This window comes from Gossypium arboreum, chromosome 3 (genome assembly GCF_025698485.1).
Source record: "Gossypium arboreum isolate Shixiya-1 chromosome 3, ASM2569848v2, whole genome shotgun sequence".
NCBI lineage: Eukaryota > Viridiplantae > Streptophyta > Magnoliopsida > Malvales > Malvaceae > Gossypium > Gossypium arboreum.
Window position 1 is genome coordinate 1636956 of NC_069072.1, and position 16906 is coordinate 1653861.

The following is a 16906-nucleotide window of genomic DNA, read 5'->3' on the forward strand; positions in this document are numbered from 1 at the left end:
CATTAGAAGCATGGTGACTCGTTTTGGTATGTTTACATCAAAATGTAAGAAAAATAATAGACTGATCACTGAGTCACTGATCCGACTCATTGACCCTTTTGGGTGCTGAGTACAGCTATTAAATTATGCTTTCTGCTCCATTTGGCCTTTTCTGCAGCGATTCTGTTTGTCGTCAGTAAAACTTTTTCTTCTTTGTCGTTTCCCAATCCTCTCTATGTAACTTTTTTTTTCACTTTAGCGACGATTTGTCAATGGTCAACCACTGCCACCATTGTAAAATAATACAAAGAGAAAAAGTTAAAATTCTGAACATTTTTTTGAAATATATTTTTTAATTTATGAAATTTTTTTATAATGTATTAATTATATAAAACAATACATTATAAAAATATAAAATATATCACAAAGTTAAAATATATATTTTCAAAAAATATTTTACACATCTAAAATAAAATTTTAAAATTATATAAAAATCAATTTTTATTTTTAATTTTGTAATATATAATTTATATAAAATATAAATAATTCAAGATATATAAATTTAAAAAATATTGATTGATTAATGTAGTTTAACACTCGATTAATCGAAATTACTTGCATTACGTGGTGTCATGTGATTGAGCCATGTCATTGTTGATTGATGATGATATAAGGATGAAGCAAGAAATTTATCTTTAGGGCACAATTAAATTTTAAAATTTTATATTAGAGTTGTATGAGTCAAAATTTTGTATTCATTCGAATTCGATATAGTGAAATTTCTTTTTTTCTACCGTAATTTTTTCCTTGAAAGGGTTTCTACGTAAAATTCTATATGTTCTATTTTTTCTCTTTTTTGCGATTCATTGCAATCATTAACGTTCAATTTTCATGTTTTTAAAGGGTCAATATAAAATTTTATCTATTTATATACTTGTTTTTATTTTAGAATTTTAAAGCTATTAAACTGATTTTTTTCATTTTTTGAATTTCCAAATATATTTTTACTGTTAAACTAACTTATAATTTTAAAAACTTAAGGGAACTAAAATGATAATTTGACATTTTAAGGGGAGTAGGGCCAAAGCCCTTTTGATAAAATGTCTAGAAACTATCTATAACTCTTCCACAACTCATAAATAAGAAGATAATACGTTTCAATATACTCAAACCAACATCTTCTTGTATTAATAATAATACCTATAACAATCGAGTTAAAACTCAACATCATTTAAAACACCACATGTTCAATTATTTTAATATTTAATATTTTATTTTTATTATTCAGAAATTGAGAGATGCGTCACTCTTTAATTCATGTAATTTCTAGGGTCAAATAAAATTTTTTCTTCTTATAATGTGATTATATATATATATTTGTCAAAGCATAGTTAAGTTGAATAATTAATAGCGTTGAATTTGTTGACAACTTGCACATATTCGTGACGAAATAGTATGAGTGGTGATGGAAAAAGTTTTATTTTATTTTAGAATATAAAAAAGCTTTTACCAACCACTAAAATGAAATATTAATTAATTGCTTTTTAATAATTAATTGATTGTTTTTTATATTGATTAATGGATTGATTTTGATAGTATTTTATTTCGTACGTAAATGGATAAATTATGTACTTAATTTGTGATTGAGATTTCCAATTTTATAATTTTATTAGAAGTTTTAAATATTTTATTATTGGTAACCACATGTTACATGGTGTTTTAAATACAATTATGTAAATTAATCAAACTTAAAAAAATGTTTTAAAATAATATACACCTATAATTATTAAATTCGAAAAATTTAATTAGTAAAATAAATTATTCAAACTCGAAAACCCAGAACAACCCAAAGTTAAAATGACTTTGTTGATACAAAAATGTGGTTGATTTGGAAGGTCGAGCATTCTTTATAGATGTTCAATAATGAAGGTGTATGAAGGGATTGTAAAGTGAAAGAGAAAGTGAAAAAGAGACATTTTATGGTCTCGATTGATTAGTAATAGTGATTAATTTTTTTCTCCTAAGTGTTGTCTGATACGTGTTTTACGTATTTTTAAGGAATTGAAAATAATAATAGAGTAAAAAGTGTAGAACGGTAAAAAAATGGCTTGATTAAAAAAGAAAAAGTCAAAAGAGAGAAAGTTACCATTTGGAACCATATTATTAAAAACAGACCACGTGCCAAAATAAATAAAAACCCGCATTTACTGCAAATTCACCGCCAATAAAATAATTACCCAATTATAATTACAATTTACATTTTTCACAAAATTACGTTACACTGCCACTGCCAGCTCAGCAATTGACAATTCCCTTTTATCGTTGTAATATTCACCTACCGCCGATAGATTCCTCGTTTCCTTACACTCCTCCCTAACTTATCGCCACGCGTCCATCATAACTTCTCTGGGACCCACACTACCCAATCAACCGCTATATAAGCTTGCTTCATTTCATCTGTATAATTTCTCTTTCTAGAAAAAAAAAAATAAACCCTTCTCTCTGTCTCTGGAATTTCTAATTTATATTTTATTTTACAACAAAAATTCTTTTTTTAAAACAAAATTAATATATTTTCCGTTACAGTCTCGAAATTCGGTCAAAATTCTCGTCAGAAGCATTTATGACCGTCGGATCAAGCTCGTGATCTGTGACGACGACATATTATTTTTTCTGCTGGTTTTTTTTTGAGGTATTATTGCTCCAGTTTTTTTATTATTATTATTTTTTTATTTCGTTCGTTCAGTAATAGAGGCGAAATTCAAAGCACCTGAAATTTTGGAATTGATTTTACGTTTTTCTCGCTTGCTGATTGTAATGCGGGTTTTGATTAGGTGCGCGCGGCTAAAATTTTCCCTGTTGTTGAACGGTGGATCTGAAAATCAGATCATTGGCGGCGGATCCTTGATTATTCGTGTGGAAGCGTAGATGTCGGGGCCACTCGATCGATTCGCTAGACCTTGTGAGTATCTTCTGTTTATTGAGCTGATTTTTATTAATTCTAGGGTTTCACTTTGGCTTCTGCTTGGTTAGTCGGAAAATTTCTGTATTGTAGATGAATTATACTCGATTTAGCAAAAGAGGAAAGGATTCGTTCTTGTTCGGTGTAGTTTTCTTTAATTATTGGTACATATTGTGTATGTTTATTTATGTGAGTTCTTATTTTGGTAATTGTTTTTGGCATGCTTTGTTTGATTTTATTTTTTTAGGGATTCTGTAATTTTCAGAAATAAAAAATATATATGAAATCGAGAAGAAAACAAATTAGGATTTGATTTTCTGTTTTTTTTCCTCTTTATTCTTTTCTTTCTCTGAAAGAGCTAATAACAATACTCGTCTATAATGATGCAGGCTTTGAGGGGTTTTCAGGTAGTGATGAGAGAAGAGAGAGGAAATCTGATTTTGAGAACTCCGAGGATGAAAGACGCACTAAAATTGGATCATTGAAGAAGAAAGCAATAAATGCATCTACTAGATTTAAGCATTCTCTCAAAAAGAAGAGTAGTAGAAGGAAAAGTGATGGCCGTGTCAGCTCTGTATCCATTGAAGATGTTCGTGATGTTGAGGAGCTACAGGCTGTTGATCAATTTCGACAAGCACTGATTATGGAAGAACTGCTTCCTGAAAAACATGATGACTATCACATGATGTTGAGGTGCTTTCCTCTCCCCAAATATAGGAGTATTAACTGTTGGATGTTTCTTTTTGAAAACTACAAAGCAAGTTTTATTACTTCTGTTCTCTTGTCTTGGCAGCAGTCTACAGCTTAGTTTTGAACATTCTATGTACAGTATATAGTAGTTTCCACAATGAATTGTGAATGGTATGTTTCATGGCTCACTTGTTCAAATCTTTTATGTGAATTTGGTTTGGGTCAATAGGGAAACCAGGAAGAAAAATTGTGATTCTATTCGTCATGCTCTATGTTTTGTTTACCCAGCTCATAGATTTGTTTTCTGCTTGCTGACGTGATATCTCCTTTTCTTATTGCTTGAAGCCTTCTGCATCATTCTGCCCCCTTCCTCTTGTTTACTAGCCTTGCCAACTTTAAGTACCAGGACAAGTAATATAGCCTTATTTTGATGTAGGTTCCTGAAAGCAAGGAAGTTTGATATAGAGAAGGCTAAGCATATGTGGGCAGATATGCTCCAATGGAGGAAAGAGTTTGGTGCTGACACTATCACGGAGGTAATTATGGTTAACAAAGTGCCCCGAATATTATATTTAGTAATCCATGTTCTTTACTGAATTTATCATTTATCTTTCAGGATTTTGAGTTCAATGAGTTGGATGAGGTTCTAAGGTATTACCCTCATGGTCATCATGGTGTTGATAAGGAGGGAAGACCTGTGTATATTGAAAGATTGGGAAAAGTTGATCCCAACAAACTCATGCAAGTTACTACTATGGACCGATATGTAAAATACCATGTCCGTGAGTTTGAGAAGGCCTTCACTGTGAAGTTTCCTGCATGTACAATTGCTGCAAAAAGACACATAGATTCAAGCACAACAATTTTAGATGTGCTTGGTGTGGTATGTTTCATTCAAACACTTGATCCCATGTTAATGCCCGAACATTTTGCTGCTTAATAGTAGCTAGCTGCTGATCGTTTTCTTTTATCTATGTATTAGGGCTTTAAGAATTTTACCAAGTCTGCAAGGGACCTGATTATGCGACTACAAAAGATTGATGGTGACAATTACCCTGAGGTTTGTAGTCGCATTGTACTTGCATATGAATTATGAACTCATGCTTGCTTGTAGCAAAAACTTTATATCTTATATTGAGCTGGAAGTTGCTTCGTGGTCTTATCATTTTTGCAGACTCTTCATCAAATGTTTATCATCAATGCTGGACCTGGGTTTAGGCTGCTGTGGAACACTGTGAAGACATTTCTAGACCCCAAGACAACTTCCAAGATACATGTATGTTAATACTTTTCTGCATTTTTTTTGACTTCTTATTCCATTTATTTGATGGTGATTTATAATTATATGCCTGTATGTTTTTGAATGACCTTAGGTTATTGGAAACAAGTACCAGAACAAATTGCTTGAGATTATTGATGCCAGGTAAATAGGTTTAGAATTTTCATGACATGATATTTTGTTATCTTGATCTTTATTTTCTTGTTTTTGCAATCTACTTTTCATAATCATTTGTCTCCTTCTGAAAAGTGTATATATTCTTCTAAAATGTTCCACTTCATGGTTGCCTCTATGTTTAAAAGCTTATGGCAATATTTAAAATCCTTTCAGCGAGTTGCCAGAATTTCTGGGTGGTAGCTGTACATGTGCAGATCAGGGAGGTTGCCTTCGCTCCGATAAGGGGCCTTGGAAAAATCCAGAAATCTTGAAGGTTATAAACTGTCCTTGGCATTTAATTAATATTGCTATTGCTTTTAGTTTCAAGTGCTTCAACAGTGTACTTGTTTCTAATGAACTAACACTTTGCCATGCGTATTTTTATCTCAGATGGTTCTTAACGGCGAGGCACGATGTGCTAGACAAGTTGTAAAAGTTTTAAGTAGTGAAGGGAAAGTTATTGCTTATGCTAAGCCACAGTTTCCAATGGTATATGATCTCCCTAACTTTCAGTGGTAGTTGTCTAGTCCTCTTTTGTGGTAATATTTTTTGCATTATCTGATTGCTTTATGTGTGGTATGACGCAGTTAAGAGGTAGTGATACTTCTACTGCAGAATCTGGATCTGAAGCTGAAGATATTGCATCACCAAAAGCAATGAAGAGTTATTCTTCACTCCGGCTGACTCCTGTTCGTGAAGAAGTGGGTTTTTTTCCCAACCTTTTAATCTCTAACCGTGACTAATTGTATTTACTCTAAATATTCTTTAAATCATCTTTTTACTCTTTTTAGAGTTCCTTTTTTCCTTTTGTTTGATTGTTAATTAACAATATGACCTATGAGTATATTACTTCTTATAGGGTTGTACGACCTATGAGTTTCATGATTCCAGATGAGTCCTTATAAGGTCATACACCCAACACTAATATCAAAAACATTCTTGGCAATGTTGCTAATCCTTGTGTTTGCAAATTATGCAGGCTAAGGTCATTGGTAAAACAAGCTATGCCGGTAGCTTCAAAGGCTATGATGAATATGTTCCCATGGTTGACAAAGCTGTTGACTCGAGTTGGATGAAACAAACTTCCCTTCAGAGGTTGTCTGCTTCCAAAGGTTAACAAATATAATCTAGTATACTTCGTCATCTTTTAGATGCTTCATTTCTTCTTAAAAGCTTCCTTAAACCTTTTATTAAGAAAATAAAATGCTGTTTTGCACTACAGATACGTTAAAATTGCCTGAAACTCCCAAGACCCCAGAAGGAATTGTATCTCGGATTTTGTTGACTATTTGGTCTTTCTTCATGACGCTTTACACTATCCTCCACACGGCAGCATGCCGTATAACTAAAAAGCTTCCTGACAGAGTTTCTGATCATTGTCAAAATGTTACCAAACTTACCCCTGATGCGACTCAACAAGCTGAGTCTCGTCCACCGTCTCCGACCCCTCCTTTTACCCAGGCTGATCTTTTATCCTCTGTTCTCAAAAGATTGGGTGAACTTGAGGAGAAAGTTAATATACTACAAGCAAAGCCATCTGAGATGCCTTATGAGAAAGAGGAATTGTTGAATGCTGCCGTATGTCGTGTTGATGCCCTAGAAGCGGAGCTGATTGCTACCAAGCAGGTACCATTGACGCTCGTAATTTTATCATTTATTTTGCAAAATGTTGTCCGCATTTCTGTTACCTTTCAGGTGGTTAGACTTGTAGTGGCAGAGTTAGAAATGTCTGAACCTTGATACTTTATTTATTGAATTTGTTTACATTGCTCCATAATGCATTAAAAGCTATCTTCATCAAAGTATCTCCACTGCTAACAGTCTTACATTGGTAAAAGTTCCATGGAAGCTCCTGTACTAGGAGTCAGATTGTATTTTGCTTTCTCTACTAAAAAAATAGGCAAATTAGTCCGTGTACGTTGATCAAAGAGCATATTGGTAATTTTTGTTAAAAATTTCATTCACTTGTATTGTTAAAAGTTGACGTGGCTGATGGAATAATCAAACAGTAACATGTGGTATGCCAATTATACCTCATGTTGATGTATGGAGACCAATTTTTAACAGTAAAAATAGATAAAATTTTTAACAAAATGATCATTTTGCTCTTTGATCTTCTAATGTATTGTGACTAATTTACCCATTGTACAGGAACCTCCATTGTACTTATATTGCGTTACATTCTACGTTACTGCAACCTTGGTAATAAATCTTCTCCAGAAGTTGGATTTATTATCCGTAATTGATGTAGGCATTTAACGAATAAAAAAAGACCTCAAGGCATTTAGGCTTACAGACCCTCCTGTCTGCACTCAATTTCCAGAATCCTCTACGGGATAACTTTGTTGTCAACTGACTAATCCCTTATTTTGGCATGTTTTGAAGCCTTCTAGGCTTTCTATATGTTCTTGCATTCATTTTCTTACGTGCTGCATTTAACAGGCACTTTACAATGCTTTGATGAGACATGAAGAATTGCTTGCTGAAATAGACCGTCAAGAGGAAGTCAATTTTCGGAAACTGCAGGTACACCACTGTTTCGTCTATATATTCCTATCACGTTGACATACTTTTTGATGGTTACCTTCAATGTTTTACCGTATTACGGTTGTAACTTACACTACATTCCTTTTATTCAGAAAAAGAAGTTTTGCTGGTGATGCTTTTGCTGCTGATGGAGAGCTTACAAAAACCACTAATCTATCGTCAATCTGTTTCCACTTCACCGGTTAACATACAACTCCCTATATCGATCTTTTGGAGGTTATACGTCTTTAACCAACGTATTTGCCATTCCAAGTACAAATCATTCTGCACAGAAATGCACAAAAACTGTAATCGAACTCTCTGTTAACTTATTTAAATTTCCTTATTTTTTTTCAGTGTAATGTTTGATTTGCTGCACTTCTTAACTATTAAGGTTGTTTCATATGATGCCTTGGTACTTTGTTATCGAAAAGTTTGGTTTGCTGAGTTATATAAGACTTTGATATCACAATTTTCGAACTAAGCTTCGTATTGCCTGCTGGCTCTAGGCATGGTAACTTGGTTTTAACCCGGAACTTTGTCCCATATCCTCAATTTGATTTGATCATAAAAAGTTAAAAATATTAATTCGAATAACCTGAAATAGAATTGATCAAAACCTAAGTTGATTTGAATCCAAAATGATTGGAGTTTGAAATGACTAGAATCGAAAATGATTTGAATTGTGTAATAGCAGTTTAAAAATATTTGGTTCAAATTCGAATGATCTAAACTCAATATAATTTTGATTTCAATCCAAAATGATATGAACCTAAAATGATTTGAAATCTAAATTGAAAATTTTTAAAACCCGAATTGATGAATTTGTACTTACCTAAAGTGAAGAAACTTATATTTACAGATTTCATGGTAAACATTGCTGGTGTTACGTTATAAATACTTCCTGTTCTTTTTTTCACTCTTATTACCACAAATATAGAATATACATATATGCATATACATATATGTATATAAAACTTTTGCACATTACAACTAGGACTCTGACCAAGACAACAATTTTCTCTAAATTTTGAGGCAAAATAACTGTTGAAAAAACATATACATATACATATACATGTACTCAACAATTTAATCAAAATGCCAAACTCCCAAGGTTTTGTAGTCTTGGAAACTGAATAATTTACTAATATTAAGGAATATATATTCATCTGTGGGGCTGAATATATAACCACGCCACCGACATCTTCGGATCGGTTACCCTTTTTACCAGCGGAATGGGTTCTGCAATCACATTCCAAGGAAATGAAATGTGAGAAGTAAATAAAAATATATGACTTGAAGTTTGCATGGTTTCTTATTAACTTACAAATCTCTTTTTCTTTTTGTTTTTCTTGTCAATGTAGGTCTGAAGTTCCTGTTGTTTATCACGAGCTTCCTCAAGTGCCTGCATAAGCAAAAGAAAGTGGAAATAAGTAATGAAATTTCCGATTCGTATGTATGTATGCATGCATGTCTGTATGTATGTACCTTCTTAGCTGCAGATATCTCTTCTTCAAGGGTACAAACCCTGCTTAAAGCAGCATTCAACAACTCCTCTTTCTCGGGCGGCATAGTTGCCGGCTGCCCCATAAGAACACTCACCTTGGATTCCAAGTCAGCCATACGTTCCATCATGGAATAGTAATCGGCGTAAGTGATTGGTGGTGCTAACGGAGGGGCATTACCTGAGATCATCGGGTTAGCATAGTAAACTTGACCACCACTGTACATAGTTGGTTCGTCTAATTTCCTTGGCATGTTGCGGGACAAGCGAAGCATAGTCATGATTCCCATAACAAATGCCATGATTCCTCCGAAAACATTGTTGCTCATTCCTGTAGTAACAACCTTCCCATCATCCTTCATATGGTAACTATCTGCAAGTTATAAACAAGTAAGCTGGTAATTTGACATCATAGGACCGTTTCGGATTAGCAAATATATATATATATATATATATACCTTTCAATATGGCAAAACTTTCATCTGCCATCAATTTAGGCCAGGAAGCATCAATACCCTTGTCAACCATCGGAATAACTTTGTCATAGGTAAAGGTATCCCGGGACTCGTTCTTAATCGGAGACTACAAATACATAAAGAAATGCATCATGAAACATGAATGCAATGCATTTTCAGACATGGCATGATAAGGAGTGCCACTTACTTCGGCAACAGGTGATAAAGGTGTGTTTTTGGCAATCCTTTCACCGGTGCCTGTAGCTGTTTCCACGTTGAATGAGCGACTCATCTTCGGTTTTGCAACATCGAATGTAAAGAAAAAAGGTTAGGCATTGATGATTGAAAATCGAAAATTCCTTTTCCTAGAAGTGAAAATACCTCTAGGCATGCTTTGTCGTCGACCCCAGACGTGTTCCTCCTCATGCACTTGGCCTCACCATTTTGAACCCTCTGCTTATACAGTGAAGTTATACATATGTTAGACACGTACTCATATACCATACTCATCCTATTCGAGATAATATAGCCAATACCTTTAATATTTCGGGATCGTTCCATGGACCCTTATCAGACAGCATGCAACCACCTTTATCGGAACAAGTACAGTTACCGCCCAAAAACTCTGGTAGTTCGCTGTTTAAAAACCGCAACCAAACAAATATTTATATATATATATAAAGAGAGAGAGAGAGACTGAAACACATATATACATATTAAGAGATACTCACTTAGCATCAATTACTTCAAGCAATTTGCTCTGGTATTTGTTACCCAAAACCTGATGAAAAGTATATACCATAAAGTTGTGTTAGCAACATTATTTATCGAGAACCGAATTCGGTTGATTCATACTTACATGGATTTTTGCAGTGGTCTTCGGGTCGAGGAAAGATTTAACCGTGCCCCATAAGAGCCTAAATCCCGAGCCGGCATTGATGATAAACATCCGGTTCAGTGTCTGCAAAAACATTGGTAAACCATTTAATTAAGCTTCATCATGACTTAAAAAAAATGTTTCATGACCATATGAAGTTATGACTACCTCGGGATAATTGTCACCGTCTATCTTTTGAAGTCGTTGAAGGAGATCCCGTGCAGCCTTGTTGAAGCTTTTAAGCCCCTGCAAAGTTCGTTTACGACGTATTAGAACACTGCAAACGAAGCAAGATTCAAAAACCGAGCAACAAAATCTTACGTACCACTCCTTCAACATCCAATATGGTTGTGCTTTGATCAATGTGTTTTTTGGCTACAATTGATGCAGCAGGGAATTTAATAGCAAAGGTCTTCTCGAACTCTTTTACGTGGTACTTTAAATAACGGTCGATTGTTGTTACTTGAGTCAGCTTATTAGCATCGACTTGACCAAGTCTTTCAATATAAACAGGTCGTCCGTCTTTATCGACTCCATGATATCCTTGTGGATAGCACTTAACCACCTCATCATATTCCTTGAACTCAAATTCCTTTACAAAGAAGAAACATAAGATTAGACATTTGCATCAATAGCTTGTGCAACAAGAAAGCAGCCTTACATCTGGTTTACCTCCATGATCATGTCTGCTCCGCATTCTTTCCTCCATTGAAGCATATCAGCCCACATTTGCTTTGCTTTCTCGATTTCGAATTTCCTTGCCCTTAGAAACCTTAGCATCATATGATGATCATCATGTTTGGCGGGTAATAGTTCGTCTAAGACGAGTGCTTGGCGGAATGCATCGACGGCTTGTAACTCTTCGGCATCGAGGTTATCTTCTATGCTAACGATGGACATAACTCTGCTATGTCTCCTGGATTTCTTTTTAATGGAATGTCTGAACTTGCTTGAGGCATTGATTGCCTTTTTCTTAAGTGACCCAAGCCTTGTTTTCCTCTCATCCTCAGAGTTGTCAATATCAGACTTTTCATGACCTGCAAACATGACATTCAAAATATGTATCACTCGAACTCGGGACTTAACTTAATTGATTCATCAACCACCCTTGATATAATTAGATAGTAAGTTCGGGATTCGAATTTTGACAATTACAACAACCCCTTTCTCCTATTTCAACCATAACCAATGTTTCATATATAGCTTTTCGTAAATTCAATATTCGAATCTCAACATTTACAACCCTTTCTCCTATTTCAATCATAACCAATGTGTCATATTCATATTTTAGTAAGTCCAACATTTGAATCTCGACATTTACAAGAACCCCTTTCTCTTATTTCAACCAAAACCAATGTTTGATACACAATTGTCGTAAATCTAAGATTCGAATCTCGACATTTTCAACAACCCTTTTCTCCTATTTCAACCATAAACCAATGCTTTCATATACATCTAAATCTAACATTAACGTTGATGAATCTCATAAATGATCTCAAAAAAGCTGCATTTTGGTTACACAAAAACTCACCCATTTTAGAAGTCAAGGTATCAGCCATGGTTACAAATTTTGGGAATGTCTTTCAGCTCCTACTTCAAACACAACTTGTGCAAATGTGTTCAAATATATAACCTGGCCAATTATACCTATAAATCACATCAAAAACAACTAAAAATTAAGCCATTGAAAACCAAAAGAAAAATGCCAAAAGGGTTGCCATGTTTCAACACAAACATTAATATGATCATAAAACACAAAAAGTATATAAACAAATGCCTTATGCAGGGTCAAAACAAATTGCATACCATATGAAAGGAAGCTGAAGAGCAATAGAGAAAGGGAGAGGTGTATATAATCACCGATAAGTGCCCCCTTGGAATTTGTCTATAAAACACAAACAAGGCTGGATTGATATTGACATATTTAGATTTTTTTTTCTTTTTTGGAAGATTAGATTCTTATTAACGTTTACTAATCTTGACTAAGTCTAAAAATAAACATAAAATTTGTTGTTGTGTTTAGTTGTGGCCTTTATGTATGCTACACCATTCATAAACATTTTTATACTTTAAAGTTCGAGTTGTTCTAAAAAAATCGATATATACATTATTTTATATGTATATTTAAACGAAACTAAAAATACCCAAATTAAAGAGATAGTCAGAAAATCATGAACATAACTCTCATTAAGATATCAAGTTGACTTTTGCCTGAGTGCTTCTCCACTAATAATTGCTCATTTTTGTTTTCTTTTTAGTTGCCGAAGGAGCATGATTTTTCATTAATTTTTAATTATATACTTAAAAAGCTCTAATTTAATCAATCTGACTCACTAAGGTACTACATGTCAGCCATGTCTCCAATACTTTGATCTCAAAATTTTTTCATATAAATATATTTATATATTATGTCTAACAATATTTAATAATGTCATTGTGGATTTATTATATTATTTTTACAGCTCAATAAATATTGAAAATAGTGTTTATATTTAGACAATAAATATATTATTTCTAACCATATTTAACAATATTATTTTGGGTTTATTATATTTTTTTAAAGGTGTATAAATATTGGAAATTGAAAAGCCATAGAAATGCTAAAACATAGACAATTGACTACTTGATAGCATGTAATCTCTAAAGTTAAAATTACTGTATTATTGTAAATATAAGAGGAAGTGAGTTTGAGTGCGCTGAAGTGCATTATCTTACTATTTATGGGTTGAGGAGGGACTATAGATAGTTTTAGACATTATGCTAAAAAAGAACGTGTGATCAGAACATATAATGGGATTGTTTATTAATCAAATTTGGTTTATCATTTTTATACTATTGGGACTTATAATCTTATTAAGGAAAATGAATTTTATTAAGGGATAATGATTTATTTGACCCTCTAACTTTACAAAAAAAAAAGGTCAGGATAGTTCTTTATTTAATTATTCGTCTTTTTTAGCCCTTAAACATGTATTTTTTGTCAAATTATCCTAAAATGGATGAAAAAATTAGTGTTTGTTAATTTTGTTGATATGGCATACACGTGGATCACACATCAACATCTATTTAATTTTTTTAATTTTAAAACTTCAAAAAACTATAAAAATTATTTTTAAAAAATAAAAATCGTAAAAATTATTTAAAATTATAAAATTATTTTTAAAAATAAAAATTAATTAAATGTTGACATATCATCAATGTGGCAATCCGTGTGTATGTCACATTAGCAAAATTAACAAATATTTTTTAACTTTTTCATCCATTTTGGGGTGATTTGACAAAGTACAAGTTCAATGACTAAAAGAAATAAAAAAAAATTAAATGGAGGGCTAAAATAACTTTTTTTTGAAATGTTAGAGGGCCAAAAAGTAATTATGTATTTTATTAAAACATAAGATACTTAAAATTGGAACTAGTATTACTTTTCTTTTCATGGATATGTTATGTATAACTTAAGTTTTAATTTAAGAGAAATTATTTGGTGTACTGTCAGTGAAAACTTTACATTTTATAAGTAGGGTTAATGGTTAACAAATGTTTTATAAGGGTCATAGAAACGATGGAACCCACTATTTATTTATCCATTTCTATTTACTCTTTTAGTTTAGTTAATATGTTTTTTTTGATACCTAGTATCAATACAATTTCTTATTTCAAGGCGAAATGAAATGCCTAGAAAAAAGGAAAAATCGTGGTTGGGACAGTTAGAGTAGCAATAGGTAGTGACTATTTTGTTGGTAAATTGATTATTTTATACCTGACATTTTAAAGGGTCAATATATTTGTCCAAACTCGAAAATTTATTCGACATTTTGAGAGTATTATTTAAGCTAAAAAATGGTTTTAGGGAATAAAACGAGCTTCTTTTATAATATAAGCCGAGTTTGAACACTCATATTCAAGCTTCGAATTTGAATAAACTTATTTGTCAACTTTATATTTTTTATTTTTATTTCTATACATTTTACAAATTATATCGTTTTAAAAATAAATATATACATGCACGTAATTGAATCTTTATCGATCTAATCTATGAACACCTCTCGATTGAATTTTCGTACTCTTTTTTCTTCAAGATTTATCACGTTTACTTGATGATATTTGACAATTTCGTCCTTTTGTGTGAGGGTGGCCCCAATGAGGTTCCTTCACATTAACCAAAAGAATGTGTTGATGGGCTTGGACACGCATGGCCCACGATGTGCCTTAATGTTGAAAAAAATTCCAAAAATCGAAAATCGAATTAATTTTTAAAAAATATGAATCCAATAGAAATCCATATTTTATTTATTTCAAAATTAATTTTAATTTTTATATTTAAAATAGTGTAAATAACTTAAAAATATTATATAAAATTTTTAAAAGAGTTATATAAATATTTTTTTATTATTATTTGAAAACAAAATATAATTTATGGAAGTGTGTTTGAAATTTTAATGGATTTAAAGATCGGCCTATTTTGAAATTTCATCTCTCTATTTTATAAAAATGGGAAAACTAGTTATTCTGTCTATTTTAATTTGGTAAGATTTGGTCATCGTACAGTAAGTAAATATTAAAAATTTGTCCAACTGGATAATAGTGTTAAACTTTGACGGTAAATCGTTAACCTGAAAATAAAGGCGAAGCCAAGAATTTCGTGTTAGTATATTGAGATAAAAAAAAAAAGAAATTAGAGAGAAAAACTAAAAATTCTATGTTATTGTATGTTAAGTCGAAATAATAATTTTCAAATGAGCTAAATATAAAATTGTGCCATTTAATCGGATGCCTACCCTTAACTTAAAATCAGCAATTCAACCATTTATATGTAAGTATACAATAAAATATTTTTTTTGAATATTAATTTCATTACAGATTCTTATCATATATGCTCTTTTTAATACAATGCCTAGAACTACCCATAACTCCTTTCCAACCTTTAAATATGAGGGTAATGCGCTTCAGCACATTCGAACTCACGTCTTCCTATACTGACAATAACACTGAAACCAATAAAGTTAAGACTCAATCCGCACATATTTATCAAAAAATAACTAACTTCCAAAAATCATATTCTAATGGATGCTAAGATACCAACTTTTCAATTTTTATAAAATTAAAGGATATAAATATTTTTGAGTTTTTATTTTTATTTTATTGGTAGTGTTGATTGTGTTATATGCCTAACACTGTCAAAGTAAATGAAAGCTAAGTTTATTGGTAATGATGGACCAAATCAAAAGGACATCAATGACCATATCAACCTCAAACCATGCCATCCACATTATTGTTGCATTTTATATGGCAAAATTTTGTAAACCATTTTAAGCATTTTAAATATATATTTTCTTAATATGAATTTTAGTTCACAATTTTCGTATTTTTCCGAATTTAGTTTATTTTTTTTTAAATTAAAAGTTAAATTTTCAACACCATTGAAATTTTAAAAATTATACTGTCATGTTTAGATTTATTACGGTATCTTTTTTTAACTGACTATCAAGTAAAATTTCTTTTTCATTTCGAAATGTAACCCTACTAGTTTCACAAAATGATTTAAACAATATTATAAGTGAACCTAGACAAAGTTAATTATTACAACACAAATAGACAAAAGGCCAGTTAAGATGGGATGTGGGGTGCGGTGCGGTGCATTTAGTTTACTGTTTGTCTCACGTTAAAGTATCGTTATAACATGTAATCTCATTGCCACCTAAGGGTGTGCAAATTTCGGGTATAACCGATTTAACTGACTGAATCGAATTAATTCGGTTAATCGACTGGTTAATCGAATTAATTCGGTCGAGGTTGGTAAATAATTTTTTGAAAGTTCGATTAACGGTTAATTCGGTTAATTTTTTATATGTTTTATACTTATTTTAACAAAAAAAACATATAAATTTCGGTTAACCGACCAAATTAATTGAAAAAGTTCGGTTCGGTTAATTTTTTTTGAAAGATTTTCGATTCGGTTAATGTTTAATGGTTTAAAAAGTTTGATTAATTCGGTTAATGCTAGTTTGGACCAGTTAACTGATTGAACACCCCTACTGCTACTGTTGTTTTTACATCTGAGTAAAATTCTTAAAAAAAAAATTTTTCTTTTTTTGAAAGAAAAATTCTTAGGTGAATTTTCTTATAAATGGAATTATTTAATTTATGTATGTCAAGCAAAATACAAAATCATTTAAATGATGGTGACTTGGACGGCTGAGGTTGCATTTCCCTGATTGATCGTTGATTGCTGGACTTGGGAGTAATTAAGACGTTCAAGCAATTCTCTATCCGAAACCAATGGTCTAATTCTCATTTTAGTCCCTTTTACTGTTCAAAAATTAGGGATTTAGTCCTATTCATGTAGTTGGACATAATTTAATCGCTTTGTTTTTATAACATTATTAATTAGTTTAAATAGTTAGCATTATTAATTATCCTAGTTAAAGCACTCACGTGGATTTATCAATATCACGAATTCCAACTTATTATGTCTTGTTGG

The 16906-nt window shown here is 31.9% G+C and overlaps 2 protein-coding genes across 2 annotated transcripts; one reads left to right on the plus strand and one right to left on the minus strand.

Moving 5' to 3' along the window:
- The first annotated feature begins 2446 nt into the window (after positions 1-2446).
- On the plus strand, positions 2447-8048 carry LOC108476190 (phosphatidylinositol/phosphatidylcholine transfer protein SFH6). The gene is made up of 15 exons (XM_017778315.2): positions 2447-2671; positions 2814-2941; positions 3331-3634; positions 4068-4167; positions 4248-4514; positions 4614-4691; positions 4806-4907; positions 5005-5054; positions 5241-5340; positions 5457-5555; positions 5654-5767; positions 6046-6178; positions 6289-6692; positions 7509-7592; positions 7706-8048. Exons 2-15 carry the CDS (start codon positions 2908-2910, stop codon positions 7724-7726), a joined length of 1890 nt encoding a protein of 629 aa, XP_017633804.1. The 5' UTR covers positions 2447-2671; positions 2814-2907; the 3' UTR covers positions 7727-8048.
- Positions 8049-8382: 334 nt separating this feature from the next.
- Positions 8383-12358, minus strand: LOC108475591 (phosphatidylinositol/phosphatidylcholine transfer protein SFH3). The gene is made up of 14 exons (XM_017777574.2): positions 12235-12358; positions 11960-12075; positions 11101-11465; positions 10754-11020; positions 10597-10674; positions 10411-10512; positions 10283-10332; positions 10088-10187; positions 9933-10004; positions 9760-9843; positions 9555-9678; positions 9081-9469; positions 8920-8997; positions 8383-8834 (listed from the first exon to the last, which is right to left on the minus strand). The coding sequence occupies exons 2-14, from the start codon at positions 11985-11987 to the stop codon at positions 8817-8819; spliced, it is 1755 nt and encodes a 584-aa protein (XP_017633063.1). The 5' UTR covers positions 11988-12075; positions 12235-12358; the 3' UTR covers positions 8383-8816.
- Between the last annotated feature and the right edge of the window lie 4548 nt (positions 12359-16906).